At 37.6% G+C, this 26,246-nt stretch overlaps 1 protein-coding gene across 4 annotated transcripts in view; it reads right to left on the bottom strand.

Annotated features, from left to right (window-relative positions):
• Positions 1–26,246, bottom strand: part of FAM168A (family with sequence similarity 168 member A) — a 188,537-nt gene that overhangs the window by 51,838 nt on the left and 110,453 nt on the right. For 2 of the 4 annotated variants that reach the window (XM_081278799.1, XM_081278798.1), the window contains exons 2-3: positions 24,229–24,316; positions 19,784–19,876 (exon numbers count right to left, since the gene is read on the bottom strand). In XM_081278799.1, the coding sequence (XP_081134925.1) occupies positions 19,784–19,876; positions 24,229–24,298 (163 nt within the window). In that variant the 5' untranslated portion in view covers positions 24,299–24,316. The remainder of the gene's footprint in view (positions 1–19,783; positions 19,877–24,228; positions 24,317–26,246) is intronic. The other 2 variants (XM_081278801.1, XM_081278800.1) reach the window with 1 other exon arrangement.

Raw genomic sequence — 26,246 nt, 5'->3', positions numbered from 1 at the left:
AAAAAGATTCCAAGTCTCATGCCATGCAGATGCCAGACAACACAGAGTTCAATGAACTCACCATAAACTTACAAATTGTGACAGCCTTTGTGACAGTAGAGGTCAAAGCTTCTCTCTAGCACATAAAGGCCTTGTGAGATAACAGGAAGTGTGATTTTACAGCTTAAACAAGACTATTGATTTTTCTGCCTCTTCTCCTGCTGAGAGCAGTAATAGCAAAAACCTGATTTAGACACTTAAAATCAAGTACCTTCCCCACCTGCTGAGCAATTTTCAAGTAATCACACTTTTGACCTTACCCAACAAGAGTCCGTTTAAAGCCAATGTTGGGGGTCAATTATTTAGTTTCCCAAAGAAGTGTAAGGAAAACGATAAAATTGTTGGCTGGAAACTGTAGCTTTCATCCTTGTGCCCAAAGTTTGGGGTTGCCTGACCACAGACTTCTCAATCTGTCTCAGAAGAGGCCATCTGCATAGTTGACACATGACCTGTTTATAAATCTGTTGTGAACTCAAAGTAATTATGGTATTCACAATGGCAATATTCCTAGACAAGACCACCGAATTGGGAGGGAAGAGGGAGACTATTTATTGAATATTTACTAAATGACAGATAAGTGCATCAAAAATGTCTAAGAGTTTATGAAAAACATACAATTTGCTGGGAACCACCTCCCAGTTTCTGATTCAGTGAGTCTGGGGTGGGGGCCCAAGAATGCATTTTTAAACAAGTTCCTAGAGCCTACACTTAGAGAATCACTGCTATAAAGTGCAAATCACTTATTAGTCACAGAGACTTTTGGCCTTTTGGAGGATTTACTCACTATTGGGCAAATCCAGATGCTGGAAAAGTTTCCTCATTCCTAAGAAGAGATTCTTCAACATCAGAATATTTAACTTATTAAACAAAGCAACACACACACACACACACACACACACACACACACACACACATCATGCTAGACTGCTTTTCATCACTGTGAAGAAATACCTGAAAAATCAGATTAGAAGAGGAAAGATGTATTTTAGTACTGAATGAGAGCTTAATGTGAATAATTGTTATAGAAGAGCCCCAGGACAAAAAAAGGTCTATTTAAACTCTGAGGTCAATTTGTCAGTGTAGAGCCAGCTGGCTCCATTGCTTTCAGACCTGTGATGAGGCTGAAACACCATGGTGGAAGGGTAGGGGTTGAGGGTAGAAAGCTGCTCACCTCATTGGCAGCCAGGAAGGGTAGGGGGCACTGGTGCAAGGAAGGGGACATGATATATCCTTTGAGGATACACACCCAGTGAATTACTTCCTCTAAGCCACCTCTTAAACTTTCCACTACCTCCCAATAATGCCATCAAATTATGAATCTATCAACATATTAATTCACCAATAAGGTTATAGCCCTCATGACCCAATTACTTCCCAAAAGCCTCACATCTGAACACTGCTGCACAGGGGACCGAATCTTTAACACATATGCCTTTGGGGGACATTCCAGATCCAAAATGTTAACATCTACCAATCTGAAAGCCAATAGTAACAGATTTCCATAGATTTTTAAGGATCAAATGGATTCCAAAATTTCAGAACACTGTGCAATGCCTATGGGTTTTCTTAAGGCAAAGCTCTCTTAAGATGCTTTGAGACTGAGACTATAGCTCAATGGTACAGCACATGCTTAGTATACACAGGGCCCCTGAGTTCAACTCAGCACAGAAAAAGAAAAGAAGAAAGGGAAAGAAAAGAAAAATAGATATTTTAAATTCATAAGAGATTCACTCTGGACGAAAGGAGAAGTCTCTAGAGGAGGTTTTCCAACCTTTCAAAGCATATATATATATATATATATATATATATATATATATACACACACACACACACACACACACACACCCCATACTAGCTGCTACTAGGGGGAAAACATCCAGTGTTTTATATAACACACCTGTGCTCATCACTGTAATAATAAGGAATATATGGGTACAAAACAGAGAAGAGAAAGGGGTGTGTGAATACAGTATACAGTGGGAGGATAGGGAGACAAACATAAGCCACACAATTCTGAGATTTCCTTCATGGTAGCTTAGGAGTTGTTCATGGGTTGGGACTTGAGATACTGATTTTTTAAGATAATCTAATGGTGTCTGGGAAGGAGGTGGACATAGGTGCTCTTGGGCAGCTTTCTCTATTTATCCAGAGTTCCCTGTAAATATCAATTATTCTGCACATAAGCAGTGGCTTAGAGCTTAATGTGAATCATTGTTACAGAAGACCCTAAGGACAAAAAAAGGTCTTAAAAAAACTCTGAGATCAATTTGCTAGAAATGTGTGAACCCTTGAAATGACTTTATTTTAGGGGTTTATTCATTCAACCAATCAGTGTTCACTGTGAGTTTACTTTTTGTTTATTTGTTTCTTTGTATTTTGATCCTCTGGTCTCAGCCCGCCAAGTTGCTGGATCATAGGTGCAGGACGCAGCACCCTGCTGAGAGTTTACTTTGTCTTATGCACCCTGTTGAGCATAAAGGACACACAGATTGCCTGCAAGGGTAACAGGTACTAAATATATAAATACGGCAGTACAATAACATGGGAGACTCATGTAGTTCAGTGGTTAAAAGCATGGAACATCCCAATCTGTGTTTGGATCTGGCTTTATTGTTTCTTGGGTCTGTGATAGAAACAAGTCTTTTTCCATCTTTCTTGTGTCTATAAATATTAAAACTTGTATAATAAAGATTAAGTAAAATAACAGTTCTTAAACTGTATTCAGTAACCCCTGTGGTTACTCAACAATATGCTGAAGGGTACATAAAATATATATATAAATAAATAAATATAGTGCACCTTCCTGGGATATTAATTTTACCAGATACTAAATACAGTATTTTATAGAAAACAAGTATGACTATATAATGGTGTTTTCAGGCAAAATTCATATAAATTTTGAAGACAAGACAAACTTCATTGTCCTGAAATGTCAGGTACACTGTAGTAAGTTTCCAAATATTGTGTATGGTCCATAATGGATGCTCTACAAATAGAAACCATTGTTGTTAGTAATAGATAGCTGTTCTTATTAGCCCACCCACTGGAGACACAAATTTACTCTATATAGCTTGGAACATAAGGGGAGGGAGGCTCCCTCTATGGTATTTTTTTCCAAGTTTGGGACTTCTCCAGGTCCTGCCCAGAAGCCCAGTGATTCCATGCTGAGAACAGGCCAATTCTGCCTCCAAATGCCAGGAAATTCTCTTCTAAACACAGGAAAGAAACATTTTAGCTGATAAAGTTGCTAATCTCAATGACTTCCTGGCCTACTTTGGGAGCCTAGCATATGCAAGCAGTTAACCTCCAGGATAAGAACAGTCTAATCCAGCTCCATCCATGGCCATCTTAAAATTTCTGACAGATGAATTATCTTCTTAAAGTATCAGAAACAAATTATAGACAGGGTAGGTTATTATCATTATTACCTTTGTAGAGAAGGAAACTGAGGCCTTTGGAAATAAAATGACTTACTCAAGTTTTTAGTTAGAAGCAGCTGAAGCAGACTGGGTCTTCTGACTTTAAGTGTAGGCTCTACCGTCTGCATTAAGCAACAGAGGTCATTCTAATGAGAATTTATGCAGCACAGCCCAAAGCTCTTCAAATCCTTTGTTAACATCCATCCCACTGATCTGCACTCTACTCACAGCCACAAAAATTATATTAGCATTGACTAAGAACTATAAGTAACTAATAGAAAACAAAATTAAATTGCATAAGCTTAATTAGCAGGAAAAGGGAACTCAGTCACTCATGATGACTATACCTAAGTGATCTTCCATAAGAAGCTACTTGTGAAAAAAGGCTTTCATGGTTTCCTATTGATCTTGCCCAAGTCCATCAAGAGCTGTAGGGAAAGAACTCTGGGCTGACAGAAGCTGTTGTCACCGTACTCAGAATGGGTTCTGAGTAGGGGTACTGAGCTTACTTGTCCTTACCTACTTCTGAGCCCTTCAGTTACATCTCAGATTCCAAGGCAAAAGGAGCTGGGTGCAGTGGCCCACAATTGTAACCTCAGCTATTCAGGGGGCTTGAGACAAGTGGATTTCAAGTTCCAGTCTAGCCTCAGCAACTTGACAAGGTCCTGTCTCAAAACAAATAGAAGGGATGGAAATGTGGCTCAGTGTTAACCACTTTACAGAGTCCCTGGGTTCAATCCCCAATGCGGGGGGGGGGGGGGGAGGGGGAGAGGTATGGGGGGGGAGGCAAAATAAATAGATTAAGGAAAAGAATTATAATGAAAAAAATCTAATAAAAAATTTAAAGATTAATGCCCAGAATGTTAGAATTGGAAGGGAGCTGCCAAGCAACTCAAGCCCCTGGTAGCATGGATGTGAAAGTGAAGACAAGAGAAATAGGTAGGAATTGCCCAGTTTCACACAGTCATTTATAGTACAGTTAGACCTAGAACTCAGACTCTTCTTATGCTTCAAAAATCTAGTTCCATGCTTGCTTTTTCAGAATGCTTTTCTGACACCATTCTCTGAAACCACGTACACCTTTTGCATCTATTTATTATGTTAGGCTTTTAGAATATTATGGCACCTCCTTTTGAGATAGCGTGTCTCTCAGTATACTAAAATTGTGTCCTTACACACCCGTGTCTTTCTATGTCATACAGACCCTGTGCTGGTTAATAAAGAGAGTCTATGGAGGGGCCATGAATGTATACAAAGAACACAGTCATTTTACATGTGTGTTCATAAACTTATAATTATATAATTTGAAAAACAAAGAATATAACAATTGGTGTAGAAAAATAAAACTATATCCCTATCTCTCACCCTGCACAAAAGTCTATTCAAAATGGATCAAAGACCTAGAAATTAGACCAGAAACTTTTCAACTGCTAGAAGAAAAACATAGGGTCAATGCTCCAACATACAGGCACAGGCAACAATTTCCTCAAAAGGACCACTAAACGCAGGAAATAATACCAAGAATTAACAAATGGAAGGGATTCAAATTAAAAGCTTCTTCTGATTCCAACATGGTGGCGGGCGCAGAGAGATCAAGTCTCTGACCTCTTCAGCTGTGCAGGCATAGGGAGTCGTAAACAACCTAAATCTGTTTACTCAGGATCACTAGGCAATGCTGAGCTGACATGGATCTGGGGCGAACAGTCTGGGCCTCTCAGAACACACTCTGAGCCCGGATGGGCTGAATTCAAGCTCCCGTTCGCCTGCTTCCCGCAGACAAACAGCTGTGACTCAGCACTAATCCATCCGGCTGAAACAACTGGTCAGCCCTTCTCATCCTATGGAGGTAAATGCCTACCAAGCCTTCATAGGTAGTGGCCACAGGTTTGAAACAGGGCTTGGGAGAGACAGTAAGGACCCACCCACCCGTTGCATTGGTCGCCCGGCAAAGGGAAACGAACTGTCGCTATTTGCAAGAGATACCACCATGGCAGAGAACTGACGTCATCAGACTGCAGCGGAGGAGATAACTTCATTGAAACCAGCGGCTACAGGTGTGTAATTCCCTAGCCTTCCCTCTCCACACATCGGGGAAACCTTAAGGGCCCCTCCCAGCTCTCCCGTAAGGGCCCCTCCCAGCTCTCCCGTGAGCACGATAGCCAGACCCAGGGAATCAGAGGTGGCGCCGGACCTGCTGCGCGGAACTACCGCTCCCACCAGTGCTGACAGCTGAGGTCTCTTGCACCAGCTACAGGGGGCGTGGCTACCGGAGGGCAAGTAAAATATGCTGAGGATTCTCAGCCCCAAGCTCTACAAACTTACGGTCTGAGGGAATGGCAAACTGGGAGAGTGTGCCCAGTCGTTCATGAAAACAGGGCTCCCGGGAGCAGCAGACCTGGCGTGTAGCCAGTATTGTGGTGAGCGGCACCCGTGAGAGGGGCCTGGCTAGAGGAAAAGTGGGAAGTGACTAGACACAAGAGGAGGCCCTAGACACTCAGGATTGGAGACTCGCCCAGTCTGGGAGGAGCTGCTGCACAGTGATTGGTTCCCGCGTATTGACAGGAGAAACTTGGCCTGGTGGGCACAGCGCCACCTACTGGAAGAGAAGTTAATCAAACTCTAAGACTGCATTTATCAGTTTTTTTTTCTTTTTTTCTCTTTTTTTTTTGATTTGGGTTTTTCTTTCATTTTCATTTTTCTTTCTTGTTGTTTTTTTAAATTTTTTTAATACTTTTTAAAATTTTTTTTCTTCTAATTTTAATTTTAATATTTTTTTATTATTTTTTAAAAAATTTTTTTCTTTTTTTATTTCCTATTTTTTTTCTTCTTTTGTCTTTTCATTTCTTTTCAATTATCTTATCCCCCCTTCCTTGAATTCTACCTTCTTACTCTCATTCTCTTTAGTGACTTCTTCCCTTCCCTTCTAATACCTTTCCTCCCAAGCATCTAATAAATTTATAGGAGTAAACAGTAACACATCAGTCAAACAGAACAAGAAGTAACATGAGCAGCTTCAAAAAGCAAGGAAGAAAAGGAGTACAAACAATGCAGGACAGCCTAAATATTCAGGAGGACCTAGAGTCATCAGAAAAATGGTCATATAAAGAACTCAAGGAACACCTTAGACAGATGGAATGGAACCTTAAAGAGGATACAAGACAGCAAATTCAAGCAGCGAAAGAACACATTGAGAATGAATTACATAAACAGATAAAAGAAGTTAAGCATCTTTATCAGGAGATAGAGATTATAAAAAATAATCAAACAATAATTCTAGAAATGAAGGAAACGATAAACCAAATTAAAAACTCAATTGAGAGTATCACTAACAGAGTGGAGTAAGTAGAAGCCAGAACGTCAGATAACGAAGACAAAATATATCATCTTGAAAACAGTCTAGCCAACTCAGAAAGGCTGGTAAAAAATCACGAGAAAAACATCCAAGAGTTATGGGATAACATAAAAAAACCAAACTTACGAGTCATTGGGATAGAAGAAGGTACAGAGATTCAAACCAAGGGAATGAGTAACCTGCTGAATGAAATAATTACAGAAAACTTTCCAGAAATAAAAAAGGAAACAGATATACAAATTGAAGATGCATACAGGACACCGAGCACACAAAGTCACAGTAGACCAACGCCAAGACACATTGTTATGAAGATATCCAATATACAGAACAAAGAGAAAATATTAAAAGCTACAAGAGAAAGGAGACAGATTACATTCAGGGGTAAACCAATAAGGTTAACACCGGATTTTTCATCACAGACACTGAAAGCAAGAAGGTCATGGAACAATGTATTTCAAACACTGAAAGACAATGGATGCCAACCAAGAATTCTGTATCCAGCAAAATTAAGCTTCAGGTATGACAACGAAATAAAAATCTTTCATGATAAACAAAAGTTAAAAGAATTTGCAGCCAGAAAACCAGCATTGCAAAGCATTTTGAGCAAAACAATACACGAGGAAGAAATGAAAAACAATAACCAAAACCATCAGTAGGAAGTGCCTCAGTAAAGACAGAGGGCGAGGGGAAAGATAATCATGGAGAAACAAACTAAATTTTTTTAAAAAAGGATAAATAATCAAACATGGATGGAAGTACAAACCATATATCAATAGTAACTTTGAATGTTAATGGCTTAAACTCTCCAATAAAGCGACATAGGCTGGTATCATGGATTAAAAAAACAAATCCAACAATATGCTGCCTGAGGAGACACATCTGATTGGAAAAGACATACACAGGCTGAAGGTGAAAGGATGGGAAAAAATATACCATGCACACGGTCCTCGTAAGCAAGCAGAGGTGGCCATCCTCATATCGAATAAAATCGACTTCAAGACTAAGTTAATCAAAAGGGATAAAGGACATTATATACTGTTAAAAGGAACCATTCACCAACAAGACATAACAATTATCAGTATTTATGCACCAAATAATGGTGCTGCGACATTCATAAAACAAATTCTCCTCAAGTTCAAGAATCAAATAGACCACAACACAATAATTATGGGTGACTTCAACACACCTCTCTCACCATTGGACAGATCCTCCAAACAAAAGTTGAATAAAGAAACTATAGAACTCAACATCACAATCAATAACCTAGACTTAACTGACATATATAGAATATATCAACCATCATCAAATGGATATACTTTTTTCTCAGCAGCACATGGATCCTTCTCAAAAATAGACCATATATTATGCCATAGGGCGACCCTCAGAAAATTTAAAGGGGTGGAGATAATACCTTGCATTTTATCTGATCATAATAGAATGAAACTGGAAATCAATGATAAAAGAAGGAAGGAAAAATCCTACATCACATGGAAAATGAACAATATGTTACTGAATGATCAATGGGTTACAGAAGACATAAAGGAGGAAATAAAAAAATTCTTAGAGATAAATGAAAATACAGACACAACATATCGGAATCTATGGGACACAATGAAAGCAGTTTTAAGAGGAAAATTCATCGCCTGGTGGTCATTCCTCAAAAAAAGAAAATACCAACAAATAAATGAGCTCACACTTCATCTCAAAGCCCTAGAAAAGGAAGAGCAAAACAACAGCAAATGTAGCAGAAGGCAAGAAATAATTAAAATCAGAGCGGAAATCAATGAAATGGAAACAAAAGAAACTATTGAAAAAATTAACAAAACTAAAAGTTGGTTCTTCGAAAAAATAAATAAGATCAACAGACCTTTAGCCATGCTAACGAAGAGAAGAAGAGAGAGAACTCAAATTACTAACATACGGGATGAAAAAGGCAATATCACAACAGATGCTACAGAAATACAGAAGACAATTAGAAATTATTTTGAAAACCTATATTCCAATAAAATAGAAGATAGTGAAGACATCGATAAATTTCTTAAGTCATATGATTTGCCCAGACTGAGTCAGGAGGATACACACAATTTGAACAGACCAATATCAATGGATGAAATTGAAGAAGCCATCAAAAGACTACCAACCAAGAAAAGCCCAGGACCGGATGGGTATATAGCGGAGTTTTACAAAACCTTTAAAGAAGAATTAATACCAATACTTTTCAAGTTATTTCAGGAAATAGAAAAAGAGGGAGCTCTTCCAAATTCATTCTATGAGGCCAACATCACCCTGATTCCGAAACCAGACAAAGACACCTCAAAGAAAGAAAATTACAGACCAATATCTCTAATGAACCTAGATGCAAAAATCCTCAATAAAATTCTGGCGAATCGAATGCAAAAACACATCAAAAAAATTATACACCATGATCAAGTAGGATTCATCCCTGGGATGCAAGGATGGTTCAATATATGGAAATCAATAAATGTTATTCACCACATCAATAGACTTAAAGATAAGAACCATATGATCATCTCTATAGACGCAGAGAAAGCATTCGACAAAGTATAGCATCCCTTTATGTTCAAAACATTAGAAAAACTAGGGATAACAGGAACTTACCTTGACATTGTAAAAGCTATCTATGCTAAGCCTCAGGCTAGCATCATTCTGAATGGACAAAAGTTAAAGGCATTCCCTCGAAAATCTGGAACAAGACAGGGATGCCCTCTATCACCACTTCTATTCAATATAGTTCTCGAAACACTGGCCAGAGCAATTAGACGAAAGAAATTAAAGGCATAAAAATAGGAAAAGAAGAACTTAAATTATCACTATTTGCAGATGACATGATTCTATACCTAGAAGACCCAAAAGGGTCTACAAAGAAACTACTAGAACTAATAAATGAATTCAGCAAAGTGGCAGGATATAAAATCAACATGCATAAATCAAAGGCATTTCTGTATATCAGCGACAAAACTTCTGAAACGGAAATGAGGAAAAACACTCCATTCACAATATCCTCAAAAAAAATAAAATACTTGGGAATCAACCTACCAAAAGAGGTGAAAGATTTATACAATGAAAACTACAGAACCCTAAAGAGAGAAGTAGAAGAAGATCTTAGAAGATGGAAAAATATATCCTGTTCATGGATAGGCAGAACTAACATCATCAAAATGGCGATATTACCAAAAGTTCTCTATAGGTTTAATGCAATGCCAATCAAAATCCCAACAGCATTTCTTGTAGAAATAGATAAAGCAATCATGAAATTCATATGGAAAAATAAAAGACCCAGAATAGCAAAAGCAATTCTAAACAGGAAGTGTGAATCAGGCGGTATAGCGATACCAGATTTCAAACTATATTACAGAGCAATAGTGACAAAAACAGCATGGTACTGGTACCAAAACAGGCGGGTGGACCAATGGTATAGAATAGAGGACACAGAGACTAATCCACAAAGTTACAACTATCTTATATTTGATAAAGGGGCTAAAAGCATGCAATGGAGGAAGGATAGCATCTTCAACAAATGGTGTTGGGAAAACTGGAAATCCATATGCAACAAAATGAAACTGAATCCCTTTCTCTCACCATGCACAAAAGTTAACTCAAAATGGATCAAGGAGCTAGATATCAAATCAGAGACTCTGTGTCTGATAGAAGAAAAAGTTGGCTCCGATCTACATATTGTGGGGTCGGGCTCCAAATTCCTTAATAGGATACCCATAGCACAAGAGTTAATAACAAGAATCAACAAATGGGACTTAGTTAAACTTAAAAGTTTTTTCTCAGCAAGAGAAACAATAAGAGAGGTAAATAGGGAGCCTACATCCTGGGAACAAATTTTTACTCCTCACACTTCAGATAGAGCCCTAATATCCAGAGTATACAAAGAACTCAAAAAATTAGACAATAAGATAACAAATAACCCAATCAACAAATGGGCCAAGGACCTGAACAGACACTTCTCAGAGGAGGATATACAATCAATCAACAAGTACATGAAAAATGCTCACCATCTCTAGCAGTCAGAGAAATGCAAATCAAAACCACCCTAAGATACCATCTCACTCCAGTAAGATTGGCAGCCACTATGAAGTCAAACAACAACAAGTGCTGGCGAGGATGTGGAGAAAAGGGTACACTTGTACATTGCTGGTGGGACTGCAAATTGGTGCGGCCAATTTGGAAAGCAGTTTGGAGATTCCTGGGAAAGATGGGAATGGAACCACCATTTGACCCTGCTATTGCCCTTCTCGGACTATTCCCTGAAGACCTTAAAAGAGCATGCTACAGGGATACTGCCACATCGATGTTCATAGCAGCACAATTCACAAAAGCTAGACTGTGGAGCCAACCCAGATGCCCTTCAATAGATGAATGGATAAAAAAAATGTGGCATCTATACACAATGGAGTACTATGCAGCAATAAAAAATGACAAAATCATAGAATTTGCAGGGAAATGGATGGCACTAGAGCAGATTATGCTTAGTGAAGCTAGCCAATCCCTAAAAAACAAATACCAAATGTCTTCTTTGATATAATGAGAGCAACTATGAACAGAGCAGGGAGGAAGAGCAGGAAGAAAAGATTAACATTAAACAGAGACATGAGATGGGAGGGAAAGGGAGAGAAAAGGGAAATTGCATGGAAATGAAGGGAGACCCTCATTGCTATACAAAATTACATATAAGAGGTTGTGAGGGGAATGGGAAAATAAACAAGGAGGGAAATGAATTACAGTAGATGGGGTAGATTGAGAAGATGGGAGGGGAGGGGAGGGGGGATAGTAGGGGATAGGAAAGGTAGCAGAATACAACAGTTACTAATAGGGCATTATGTAAAATTGTGGATGTGTAACCGACGTGATTCTGCAATCTGCATTTGGGGTAAAATTGGGGGTTCATAACCCACTTCAATCTAATGTATGAAATATGATATGTCAAGAGCTTTGTAATGTTGTGAACAACCAATAAAAAATAAATAAATAAAAGCTTCTTCTGCACAGCAAAGGAAACAAGAACATGAAAAGAAAGCTCACAGAATGGAAGGAAAACTTTGCCAGCTTCTCTTCTGGCAGAAATAAACATCCAGAATACATAAAGATCTAAAAAACTGAAAGGTGGAAAGGCAGGGATAAAGCATCTTAATGCAAAACCCTAAATGAAATCTCTCCAGATAAAAGCAGGCACCTTAAGTCTTCAGTCAAAGCTCTCAGCATGGTGATGATACAGATTTTTTTCCCTCGTTAGGGCAGAAGAAAGGTAATAAAGTGAGCTATCGGACAATTTTGCATCATTTTATAGAAATATGCCCATGACTGAATGTTACAGAAAGGTCCACGTGTTAAAGGCTTAGTCACTGCCTGTAGAGCTTTTGGGAGATGGGAAAACTTTAACAGGTAGAACCTAATGGGAGAAAATTAGGTCACTGGGGGCATACCTTGAAGGGGACATTAGGACCCTAGCCCTTTCCACTCTTTTTCTCTTTGCCTCATGGCTGCCATGAGGTCAGCAGTTTGCTTCATGGTGTGCTCCCATGCCACCATGATTCTCCCTTCCCATAGGCCCCAAAGCAAGGGGACAAGCAACCAAGGCCTGAAAACTCCAAAACTTTGAGTCAAAGTAAATGATTCCTCCTCATAAGTTTATTATCTCAAGTATTTTGACAACAATGACAAAAAGCTTACTAACATACTGAATACACTGCTGGGATTTCAGTTAATTGAGAGACTCTGTCTGTCCTTGTGAATGGGGTATACAGAAAGCATTTATCCCATCAATCCTGCAGGCTGATGGTTATTCTTTATTTACAAAGAATATTGTAATACAGCAAGGCTGTATCTGGAGGGAAAAAAGCAAATTCTGACTTTATACTTTTTATGATGCAATGGTGACAGACCTTTTTAAAATATGACACCAAAGGTTCATTGTTGCATTTAAAGAATATCTACATTGGGAGTGATGTCATGAAAGATGACAGAATAGAAAACTCCAGAAGTCTACTTCTCCACCCAGACAACTACCTGCAGAAAGTATCTGAGGTAACTGTTTTGGAACTCTGGATTCTAATCAGAATACTTATAGCATCCAGGGGAGAGCTTGATGAAAACACTGGTAAATCTCAGCATTTTGTCCAGTAGCTGCTATCCCCTAGTTTCTGGTATGCTTTGCTAGAGCCAGGGTGAGCAATAAGGACTTAAAAAAAAAAAAAAAGATAGACATGATGATATTTTGTAATATGTATGGCAATAAGGACTCTGTCCTCCAAATATCAGGGTTATGTGTTTGACTGCAGGTTTTGATCACTGAAAGACCATCCCAAAAGCTGGCAGCCAGTTTCAACTTCTATTGGCTGAATCAAGATTTCAGGGTATGTAAAGGGACAGATGAATGAATAAGCAAATATTGCATGATTCTACTTAGTGAGTGATATAGACGAATGCATAGTAACAGAAAGTAGATTAGGGGTTATAGAGGTTGGAGGGAAGATAAAGGGGAGCTATTATTTAATGGGTGCAGAATTTGTGTTTAGGATGTTGAAAAGTTCTGGAAATAGTGAGGACAGTTACACATCATTATGAACGTACCTAATGCTACTGAATTTAAAATTAGCCATTTTTACACTTAAAATGGCTAAAATGGTAAACTTTATGTAATATACATTTTACCATGATAAACTTTTTTTTTTTTAAAGCATGTTTGTGTTTCATTTACGGTGACTTTATAAGCTATATACCCTTGGGGAAGTTATTCAACTTATCTGAAACTTCTTATTCCCTCAGATGGAAAATGAAAACAGCTCTCACTTGAAGGATTATCACAAGAATTAGAAACAATGTTTTTGAAGTGCCTGGCACCCTAGTGACAGTTATTATTGTAGCTATTACTTTAACATTAAGAGCAACGATAATAAAATTAATACAAACTAATAATGGTAATGATATTTAATGAGTAAATAAGTGCCCACACCCTGTTCTAGGCAAAGGAAGTCCATGACTCCTTCCCTCAAGGAGCTCACAGTCTAGAAAGACCCAAATAACTGCACAACTCCTGAGAAAAGGAAGACAAGAAGACTTAGAAGCATGGATTTAGAATAACAATCCAACAACACTAGTACTTCTTTCTTTGGGAGAATAAGCTGTTCTTTTCTATAGATGTGGGAAATTATTTTGTCATGCTGGAAAGAAAATTGGTCACAGAAAAATAGCAATGTGGGGCTGGGGATGTGGCTCAAGCGGTAGCGCGCTCGCCTTGCATGCGTGCGGCCCGGGTTCGATCCTCAGCACCACATACCAACAAAGATGTTGTGTCCGCCGAGAACTAAAAAATAAATATTAAAAATTCTCTCTTTCCTCTCTCTCCTCTCTCACTCTCTCTTTAAAAAAAAAAAAAAAAAAAAAAAAAGAATGGAGGCATTCTGCCTTTAAAAAAAAAAGAAAAATAGCAATGTGGTTTAATGTGTATGGCTCTTGGCGGGACAAGATTTAATCCATGTACCTTTAGGTACACACTCACAATTTGTATTCATTCCAAAATCCACAGGGGGGGCCGGGTTTGTAGCGCTGGCCTAGCATGTACGAGGAACTGGGTTCGATTCCTAGCACCACATAAAAAAATAAATAAACAAAAAAAAAATAAAGTTATTAAAAAAAAATCCACAGAGACCTTGCCTGACACCTTGGTGGAAGGAAAAGACTGGAGTCTGGTAAACCTAAATGCTAATCTTGGCTTTGTTATTTATTAGCTGTATTACCTTGTATAGACTTATTAATCTTTCTGAGTCTTTTTTCATTTATGAATAGGATTTATTAATAGGAATAAATATTGTATTGTTCTAAGAATTAAATGACTTCACAAATGGTAGTTTTAATTTCTATAGTAATATACTTCTTATTATATGGGTTTTGTGGGTCTTTGCTCTCTCATGTTTCAGAGAAAATTTTTCATAGGAGAGTTAAACTTTGTTTTTCAAAGTCAAGGTCCATTCTGTCTTTGTTAGCAGAAGAAGCTGTTCCTCAAAGTGAGGCAGTCCAGGGCTGAATAGATAATACAGGAAGCTTGAAAGCAATTCTTGCTAAGTAGCTCAATGGAATCATTGGATGTTAATTATTACTGTTCTAAAAAGAACATTTTTTTTCAAATCCAGTAGGTCAGAGGAAAGGATCCTTTTGACTACATGACTCAGAAGTAATAAAAATCTTCCTGTTCCATCTAGAGGAATTGATCAATCATAAAATAACATCCAAGTGAAATTTTCATTCACCTACAAAGCATGAACAAACCTTCCCACATTGGCTACTGGTCCCAAACTCTCCTTGCCACATTGGAAGGCTACTCACTAGCAAGAACAACCAGGTCACAGACATCTCTTCCTCAAACCCAATGTATACTTCTCTGCTGTGATCCTTCACTCAGATTTCCATCTCCTACCCTCCCTTCCTTCTTCCTTTCTTCCTTCCCACCTTCTCTTTCTTCCTTCAAAATTTACTGAGAGCCAACTCTGCACCACTCCTTGTGCTAGATACTGCAGACATAAGGAAGACTAAGAATAAAACAATGGCTACTCATTCTTTAGTACCTAATAAGAGACTTAACCACATACTGGATGCTTTAAACATATTATGTCAATCCTCAAAGCACTTTTGAAGTAGGTAGATAATATTATCCCTGGTTTTTTTTTTTTGAGAGAGAGAGAGAGAATTTTTTAATATTTATTTTTTAGTTTTCGGTGGGCAACATCTTTATTTTATTTTTATGTGGTGCTGAGGATCGAACCCAGCACCGCGCATGCCAGGCAAGCGCGTTACCGCTTGAGCCACATTCCCAACCCCTATTATCCCTGTTTTTAACAGGAAACTCAGAGGTGGGAAATGACCTGAGAAGATGATAGAGTAACCTTGTTTAAAGAAACCTAAATAAATGTATTAGAAATTAAAAAAAAAGAAAAAATAAAAGATAAACAGATAACTCTTAAAAATTTTAAGAGTTATTTCATAACTATTAAAATAGTTATTACTTTTAACAGAAAGAGAGAGAATAACAAGCATAGATGAAGCTGTGTGGAAACTGGAATCCCTAATACATTGCTGGTAGAATGAAAAATGATGCAACTGCTAAGAAAATTATATGATGGCTCATCAAAAAATTAAAAATATCCAGCAATGTGATCCAGCAATTCCACCTTGGAAATATGCCCAAAAGAACTGAAAGAAAGGGCTGGGGATGTGGCTCAAGCGGTAGCGCGCTCGCCTGTCATGCGTGCGGCCCGGGTTCGATCCTCAGCACCACATACCAACAAAGATGTTGTATCCGCCGATAACTAAAAAATAAATATTAAAATTCTGTCTCTCTCAAAAAATAAAAAATAAAAATAAATACTGCCATTTCTTCTTCAAAATGTGCCTGTTGGTGCAAAAAAAATTACTTTAAAAAAAAAGAACTGAAAGAAAGATATATGGTATATTCATATTCATAGTAGCATTATTCACAACAGTCAAAAGGTAGAAGGAGGGCTGAGGTGGTGGCTCAGCAGTAGAGCACTCGCCCAGCATGTGCAAGGTGCTGGGTTCAATCCTCACCACCACATAAAAAAATAAATAAATAAAATGAAGGTGTTGTGTCCAACTACAACTAAAATATATATATTTAAAAAAAAAGGTAGAAGGAACTCAAGTGATAATTGACAGAAATAAACAAAACGTTGTATATATACACAATGAAATATTATTCAGTCTTAAAAACCTGATGACATTAGGCAGTGTGAAATAAGTCAGTCACAAAAGGATAAAGATTGTATGGTTCCATTTAAATCAAATACAAACCACAAATTGATAAAAGGAAAGAGAGGTTACAGGGGGAAAGAAAGTGAACAAGCTCAGTTTTAGATATGTTAAGTCTGTGCAAAAGTATGAGACATTCATGGAAGGGATGTTCAAAAGACAGCTGGAATAAACTAGTCTGTAGCTCAGAAGAGTGATTTGCCACAAAGCTACAGTAAATGAATCATCAATCTATAGATAGTAGCCAAGGCAAAGCAAGAGAGATGTGGCCCTTGGACAACACCAACTTTTAATGGGTGAGCCAATGGAAAATTCCTTGAGAGAGAGAGAGAAAGAGAGAGAGAAACACAGAAAAATTACAATGGCATCAATAAAAGTAAGGAAAGCTGGGGCTAGAGCACTCGCCTCACATGTGTGAGGCACTGGGTTTGATCTTCAGCACCACATAAAAATAAAAAATAAAGATATTGTGTTCATCTACAACTTAAAAATACACATTTTTTTTTTAATAGTAAAGAAAGCTTGCTTCAAGAAGGAAGGGGCATCAGGGGTGTCAAATGAGGGCTGAAAAAGATCCATTGTATTTAACGAGAAGGAGATGATTGGTAACTATAGTGAGAATAGTTCATAAGAAGTCTCTTGAAGCTCTTCTTCAACTATAGGTGAAAAAGTGACCTGAGAGGTCTTTTCTGAGCAGAGGAAATAAGTTTGAACATCAAAGAGAGTTTTGCTGGAGCAGTTTCAGAAATTAGAATCTATTTTCCAGATTCATCTAAGACCATAACCATGGTGGTGTCCAACATACAGCTACAGCCGCATGTGCCACAGCAGTAAAAGCACTCACTCTGTAATTCAGAAAATCTGTAGTACGGGTTCTGCAATACAGTGTGACCTTGCGGACGCAGATCTCCAATTATTTCATGGGGAAAATAATGGCTATCTCCCCAGAGTTGTTATAAAAACAAATATGAGGGAAAACTCCCACAAAAGTTCTTTGCAAAGAATAAATGCACCAATGTCAGTTAATCTTATTTTTGTTGGTTTTTTTTTTTTGTTTTTAAAGAGAGAGTGAGAGAAAGAGAGAGAGAGAGAGAGAGAGAGAGAGAGAGAGAGAGAGAGAGAGAGAGAGAGAATTTTTTATTATTTACTTTTTAGTTTTCGGCGGACACAACATCTTTGTTTGTATGTGGTGCTGAGGATCGAACCCAGTCCGCACGCATGCCAGGCAAGCGCACTACCGCTTGAGCCACATCCCCAGCCCCATGTCAGTTAATCTTACATATGATCCTTACAAAAAGAGAATGAGCTGAGTAGGGCTTGGGTCATTGCTGAGACCACCATTTTTTATTTTTAATTTGTTCTAATTAGTTATACATTACAGTAGAAGACTTTATTTTTTAATCTTACTGATATATCAAGTTATTCATTATATCTGCAGGCCATCAGCTTCATTAATTTTCAAGATCATCTAGATGATAAATCACTGTGTCAAATATAATCTGCTTCTTAAATTGACTATTTTTTTTTAAGTAAAAGAAGTAGTCTAGGAAAAAAACTGTTAGAAAGATGGTGACATCTTTGAACACATCAATTTTTTAGCTTTATAAATTTGGGGGTCATATCTTCTATTTATGTATTTGTAGCTTTTGAACATGGGTTTGATACAAGATGAAATCAGGAAATTCATTCAGGGCCTACCACAGGAGTCAGGAGGGCACTTGACTGATATGGCCAGCAGACTAATGGGAAGTGGTCAGGACAGGATGTAGGGAAGATGAAACCTTGCTTATTATTTTGTGGTAGAGAGACAATGATTACACAGGCCCAGAGTGGGGAGCCTTAGGTTTCAGACTCAGCTCCAACACTTTCAGTAAAATACTTCTTATTCTCCATCTTTTCACCTATAAATGATGAATTAGTTTCACTTCATTTGTTCTCACATTTCAAAATTCTTTTCTAATTAGGTTTTGGGAACTATATCACAAGTAAATGGCTGGTCCTATTACATTCAGCTGTCTTATGAAAAAAGCATTCCTAATTCTTTTTCATAAGTTATCTTTTTTTTTTTTGCAAATGATATATTGAAAGTAGGAAACCTTAATAACTTATCTGATATCACACAGAACTTAAGTGACAGATGAAATTGTAATCTAAGTCACCATCTCTAAATACCATACTCTTTTCCCTTACAGAGGATATGTTCATTGCTGGGCTTTATAACTACCCTTAACTGAGTGTCAACTATGAGACAGGCATGTTATTATAAGCTCAATCAACAAATTTAGGGACCCACTAACCCAACCATCTGTTTAGGTCATTACCCCATTTTACAGTTGAGGAAATTGAAATTTAGATTGCCTAAATAACTAATGTGCCACACCTAAATAATGGGAGAGCCTAGATTCCAATCCAGATCTGAAAGACACATAACAAAGTTATCAATATCAAAATAGTCACTTATGTCAAATCCTAACAAAATGGTGTCAGGAAGTCATGAAGAAGAGCTTTTATAGACAAATGCCTGTAATAGGGCTTATAATAAGAAATTCCTTCACATGTGCCTATTATAGGATTTATTGCAAGAAATTCCTCAAGACCACAGTATTCCAGATAAGCCACTTGTACAAAGACGCCTGCCTAGCAACAATGACCTCAGGCCAAATCCTGCAACTAGCCCCTTTAACCAAAGGTCTTTGTTTCAAATAGTTACATGAACTTTTTTTCCTTAAAAGTTTCCCTTTTGCTCCAGGCCTTCTGGGTGTGCCCATGGTTCACTATAGCATGCGTATCCTGAGTTGCACTTTTGCACATTCCCAAATAAACTCTTTGCATGGAGCTTCATCTCTCTATATTTTTATTTCAGGTTTGTTAGAAAAACCTGTCCTCTTCCCAGACCACCTATCAGACCTCTGGGTGATGCCTGGATATTGACACCATCAGAACACTTTAAGAAACAGAATAATGTTTATGTCTTAACTACATTCCAGAATTCTAGCAGAGAAATCTATCTGAGGCCTTCAGAAAAAGAAATGTCCCAGTCTGTATAGAGCTCATTGTTATGGTTAACCAAAACGACAGGTATTCAGGCGTTCACTATACTTACTATTGTCTTAGGCAGCTAGGGCTGCCATAACAAAATACCACAGACTGGAGGCTTAAACAACAGACATTTAGTTCTTACAGTTCTGGAGGCTGGAAGTCCAGATCAAGATGTCAGCATGGTTGGGTTCTAGTGACAGGTCTTCCTGGCTTGCAGATGGCCACCTTCTTGTGTCTTCATAAAGCAGAAAGAGCTCTGATGTCTCTTCTTCTTCTTTTAAGAGCACTAATCCCATAATGAAGTCCCCACCCTTATGATCTCATGTAAACCTATAAAGGCCCCATCTTTAATTAACATCCTATTGGGGGTTAGAGCTCAACATATGAATTTTAAAGGGACACAAACATTCAGTCCATAACACAATCTATAAACATTTTAAAGTATATGGTACATTACATTCTTTAAATTCACTTTTTCAAGATGTACAGGAGGTAGCAATAACAATGCCATAGGATTGTTACAGGTGTAAAAATACAATTTGTGTATAGAATGCTGGGCTCAGTTCTGAGTGCACAGTAAATACTCAGTAAAGGAGCTTTAAAAGAGGGGAGGAGTGGAAAGGGAGACAGAGAAGAAAAAAACTGTCAATTGGATAGAAGATAGCTATTTACTGGAATACACTGTATCACAAAATGTATTTCATTTCCCATCTAATACTTCAGAGAGAATTTCAAATTGGGAGTGTTTTCCTTTAATTCCTGTGCCATCACCCCATGGCCTTTGAAGCTGATAACACCACAATGCACTTGACTCCCTCAATTTTTGCCCTGCTGTACCTACCTTAAACTACTGGTCAGCAGCAGGCTTGTACCATTTCAAAGGGAAGGTTCCCTAGTCCTGGATTCTCCCTTAGATTATTCATGGAGCAGTGAAAGGGGCACATATTTTAAGACAGATCAACTTGCCATAACAGAGAGCACATATACTTTAAAATCATAAAGACCTAAATTCAAATTTTTCCTCATTCCTTAGATGCTAGATATACTAGCCAAGTCAATGAACTGATTTAAACTATCACAGTTTTTTAAAAAAATCTGTTAAAGAGTACTGTGAAGTTTATGATTAATAAGATTAATCATAATCAATACACACAAACATACATACATAGAACAAACCTAGAATGTGTCCACCAAATAGCAATTAATACTTGTTAACATAACCATTACTATTAGTAACAATAAGTATATACTGTAATGTACTACGTTTTGCCATTTGTTTCTAATTATCTCATTTGGATCTTCCATTTCCAGCAATATAAAAGAAAAAATAACTCAAAATTATGCCTATTGAATGACACCTAGAAAATCTGGATGAAGTATAACAAATATCTTATCCTTAGGTAAATCTGAGATTTAAGAAAGAAAAAGAAATGAATTATTCAGGGATCAAAAAATGAAGGTGAAACTAAAAATCAGGAAGTTGATTGATGTCCATCTGCTCTGGTTAGGGTTTGGGTCCTAGCAACCAAAGGGCTTGCATTCTATAGCCAGCAGGGATAGGAGATAAGGCTATGGATCTTAGAGAGGCCAAGGGCTGGAACTTAAATTTTCCTGTATAAAGCTGGGACCCTAAAGGAGCTGTATTGTAAGTTAAAAATTAATAAATATCTCTGTATCCAAAAGTACAGAGATACAACATGAGCCAGAGTCATGGCACACACCTGTAATCCCAGAAACTCAGGAGGCTGAAGCAAGAGGATCACAAATTCAAAGCCAGCCTTGACAAGTTAATAAATTAAAAAAAAAATGGATTGTGGGGATATAGATCAGTGGTAGAGTGCCAACAGGGTTCAACTGTCAGTACCACAGAAGGAAGGAAGGGAGAAGAAAGGAAGGGGAGGGAATGAGAGAAGAGATAAAACAGGGACACTCAAGTTAAAAAAGAAAAAAAAAATCTCCCTATGAATTTGAAACTTTGGCCTGAATGAAGCCTGAATTTATAAAACTTTGTGGAGTTTATACTACCTGTGTGGTCCTAGAATCTCCATCAGGGAAATGAACTTTAAACATAGTTCCATCCTGATAATATTCCTTGGTGATTAGCAGAAAGAAAGAAACAAAACCCCTCCTTCTAGAGAAGTACAAATTATTTAATTCTCATAACTGTCCTATAAAATAGACCATATATTTTTTTTAATAGAAAATATTATCCAATTTATAATGGAAATTAAGTTTTGGCTGGGGTTGTGGCTCAGTGGTAGTGCTTGCCTTGCATGTGTGAGGCCCTGGGTTTGATCCTCAGCACAATAAATAAATAAATAAATAAATAAATAAATAAATAAATAAATAATCGATTCATTGACAATTAAAAAATATTTTAAAAAGAAAAGGAAAAGAAATTAAATTTAGGGAGGTTAGCAAATTGTCCAATATTACCTAGCTATTACCTGATCATGCTGAGGTTTGGACTTGGTTGTTCATTCAACTGAAACACATTACCAAGTTCTGTTATGAGTCAGGAAGACAAAGTCTATTCCCTTTCCAATATATCACACTGCCTAATATTTTGGGGGGTAAATCAATAAATAAATGCAACTATTTCCTTCCTTCTCAAGCTTAGCAACTCAGTAAGAATGAAGACAGCCAGGATCACAGCAATTACGAAACCAAAGCCCCACAAAGCTCCCAAGGACTCTATCTGTTAAATAACTCTGCCCTCTGGCAAAGGATCTTAGGTTGCTAGCATATTCTCAACTGGGAAGGGGAAAACCATCCAGCTAGATAGATGTGGGGTACTACCCCATGGGTCTTAGTTACTAGAATTACTTTTATTAGAATAAATACACAATAGACATTCAAATAGAAAATATTTACTTTTAAGGTTAAATAATAAGGAAAATGTACACAGTTGTGAAAACATAAACATGTGAAATTGAAAGTTAGGGATAATAGCTACAGTTGTATCTGGCTTAACTTCCAATATATTTCAAAATGTATGGTGGCATGGTATTGAGACAATTCTGATTTAATAACATAAGCAGCTGGGGCTGGGAGTATAGCTCAGCAGTAGAACACTTGCCTAGCATGTTTGAGACCCTGGTTTAATCCCAAGCATCACAGTAAAATGAAAACAAAGATGAGAAGCTGCAAATGGTAGCAGTTTTTTGTTTGTTTGTTTTAAATTAACATGCAGTCTTAGACCCTTAAAACAATGATAATAAAATATGTATGCATGCTTTATAAAAACAGTTCTTAATCTTTTTTAAAAAATCAAATATTTGAGGACATCGAAACACTCTCATAGTGTTCTTATAGGACAAAGTTTAGACACAAGCAAACAATGGGTTCTCTGAGATCCTTCCACTCTCAGTCTTAGGAGGCTGTACACCATACACAAAAAAGTACGTAAGGAGTTTGAGAAACCAATACATGCCACCACTTCTACTTATTTTCATTCTGGGACAAAACTCTTCAATGCTCCCAACTCCAAACTTGCTACCAAGACCTAAATCTATCTTTCCTTCTTTCCCATTTCTTTTCTAATCTATAAACTCCATCTAAGCTTGAGGAGTGACAGTACCCTGTATAGTCAAGAATTGATCACACATTCTTTTTTGTTGTTGTTGTTATGTTTTTGGTGTTGGGAATTGAATCCAGGGCCCTATGCATGCTAAGCATGCATTCTACCACTGAGCTGCCCCAGGCCTGACCAGACTATCTCAATTCCATGTGATTGTTTATACTGTTACCTCCACCTTCATTTATATTTATTAATGTTTTTGAAGGTTTGTGATGTGCTAATCACCATGCTAGACAACTTATATCTTCTCATTCACTTCCACTGCCATAAGTTCTCTCTGACTTTATTTGTTTGTAAATAATAATAATCATTACTAAACACTTACTTTGTAAGTGCTGAGTGCTTTACACTAGCTCCTGTAATTCTTTCAGCACCCCTATAAAGTAGGGTAATGTCCCTGTTTAATACATGAGAACACCGAGGCTCTAGAAGTTTGGAAAACTTGCCTAAAGTTGAATAAAGGAAAGTATGCTTTCTGGAAAAGTACTGTCCAAAATAAGAGTTGATTTCTTAAGGAATAAAGTAAAGCAGTCAGGGAACAGCAGCATTCAAGACAAAGAGACAACATAAATAAAAGTACAGTAGTAAGAAACAGCTGGTCTGCAGTTAATATCTTCAGAATCATCTGAGCCAAGTTTGAAGATCTAATTTTGTTTTGTACTTTTGACTCTGTGACTTTGATTTTTCTCATCTGTAAAATGGTGATAATAAGCTCTACTATGTAGAATTTGCTTTAAGAATGAAGTGAAATAAGGTATATGGAAGTGCCCAGCATAGGCTAGACCCATGATAGGTGCCCAGTGTTACCTCCCTACCTTCTAAACTTGTTAACAATTCAATGACTCTTAGTGAAGAATGTCACACTTTCTTCATTACTTGACCTCAGATATATCTTCTCCAAGTTCCCAAGTGACTTTTGAAGGCACAGCACACCAAATCACTCAGAAAGTTATTTTGCAATGACATCAACCCCCATTTCTCACAAGAGCCTTTCTCACACCACTCACCCGTGTAGGCCATGTTCTTAGGGTTGCCATAAGGAGCCCCAGGCTGCACGGGGCTGTAAACAGGGTTCATTGTGGAAGACTGAGGATCCTACAGAGAAAACAAAGAAAACAGAATTAATTATTAATTGCTCATTTTCCTTGAACATAAGTTTTTCTTCTAAAATCTCCAATTTATGCTCCAAGGGAAGAATCATAGTTTAGTAATAAAAAGAACTAAACAACATACTATACAAAATACTTTTCCCATTTTACAGATGAAGATATTGAGAAGCAGAGCAGTGATACAACTTGTTTAATGTCAACTCAGGTTCTCAGTTCAGTGTTAATTATCCTACTGAGAGCTCTGTCATTAGTCATTAGTATGGCATTGGCCAGGTCACTCTCTCTCTCTCTACATTTTAATAAAATGAATTAGTTTAGGATCTCTGAGGTGCTTTCTAATTCTAATGATACTAGCTCAAAATTATATGCTGGAAAATTATATACTTCTGTGGTTCACTAAGGGAGTCCCATGCCTGATGATGAACACAACAGCCTGCCGGAAAGAAGAGCAGCAAGTGTCTTACCTATCCCTGTACCTGCAGAGGACAAGATACCAGTTACGCAGCTTTAAAGAAAAAAAGGTGAAGAGAGGTTCACTGCCATTGAACATTTAAAAGAAATATTTTTTAGTTATAGATGAACACAATATCTTTATTTATTTATTTGTATACGGTGCTGAGGATAGAACCAAGTGCCTCACCCATTCGAGGCAAGTACTCTACCATTGAGCCACAACCCCAGCCCCCCATTGAACATTTTAATGTACACAAGGAAACAGCCAGAATTTCTTTACATATTCATTCAAGAGAAAAAATAAACTTAGAAATTTGTATGCAGGAACTGTCACTTGCACAAGTGTTCTGTTAATTATCTTAATGAAGTACATCCTCCTATTCTGATTAATGGAAAATCTGTCATTAAGTTCTATTAACCAGCCAATTTGTTCCAAGCTTGTTTAGGTAGCCATTTCTTACACACAGGCTGACACATACTTGAAAATGTGTCTACAAATATATTATTTTAAAAAAATGTTTTTATAGTAGATGAACACAATACCTTTATTTCATTTTTATGTGGTGCTGAGGATCAAACCCAGTGCCTCACACATGCTAGACAAGCACTCTACCAACTGAGCTATAGCCCTAGCCCTAAATATATTATTTACACTTCATAAAAATCAAAATATTCTCTCCTAACTAGGTTCATATGATAGATGGGCAATTTTTTAGGTCATTAACTTTTCTAACACCTCAGAATAGGAAATAAGTTGAATGTTGAAACCAGGCAGTGAACAGCTGGCCTGATGACAATTGTTCTGAGACTAATCAGTCTGTCCAGGAATCTGAAATGAGAGGTAGAGAAAGGATAGATTCCCAAGGAGAGGAAGTTAGGGCCATCAGACAGGCAAAAGGGATAATGCTGCCAGTCGATTTCAGAGGCCAGAACTTCCCGAAGCCTACACAATATGCAGCCTTGGCAAACCACCTCAGGGTCACAACCTAGATAAACTACCATCTGTCTATAAACTAAAACCACAACAACTTGAAGATGACAGTTAAAGAAGATATGTATATCTTAGCTCAACTTAGGAAAAAATATTTCACAACCAGAGTTGAAAATTACAAGAGATCACAGATATTATGTCACAAACTATAAAGTGACATGCAGAGTAAACAAGGATGGTATGACAATGGTGCAAATGTGAGGATGACAACACAGAGGACTGCTTATATACTTTTCCTGTCTTGGGTGTCTCCCTTCTATTTATCCAGTTCTCTGCATAGTAAGCCAGCATGAGGGAGACTATTAAGGTGCTGCTATGGTGAATGGATCCACAAAAAGCTTGTGGAAACTTACTGGTCATTGTGACAGTATTAAGGCGTGGGACCTTTAAGAGGTGATTAGGCCATGAGGGATCTGCTCTCATGAATGAATAAATTAAAGCTGTTATCATGGGAGACAGTTCCTTATAAGAG

Source organism: Spermophilus citellus, assembly GCF_964194105.1.
Source record: "Spermophilus citellus genome assembly, chromosome: 2".
In the NCBI taxonomy this organism is placed as follows: Eukaryota; Metazoa; Chordata; class Mammalia; order Rodentia; family Sciuridae; genus Spermophilus; species Spermophilus citellus.
Note: the sequence above shows the minus strand (reverse complement) of the source record. Positions and strands in the feature narration are given on the sequence as shown.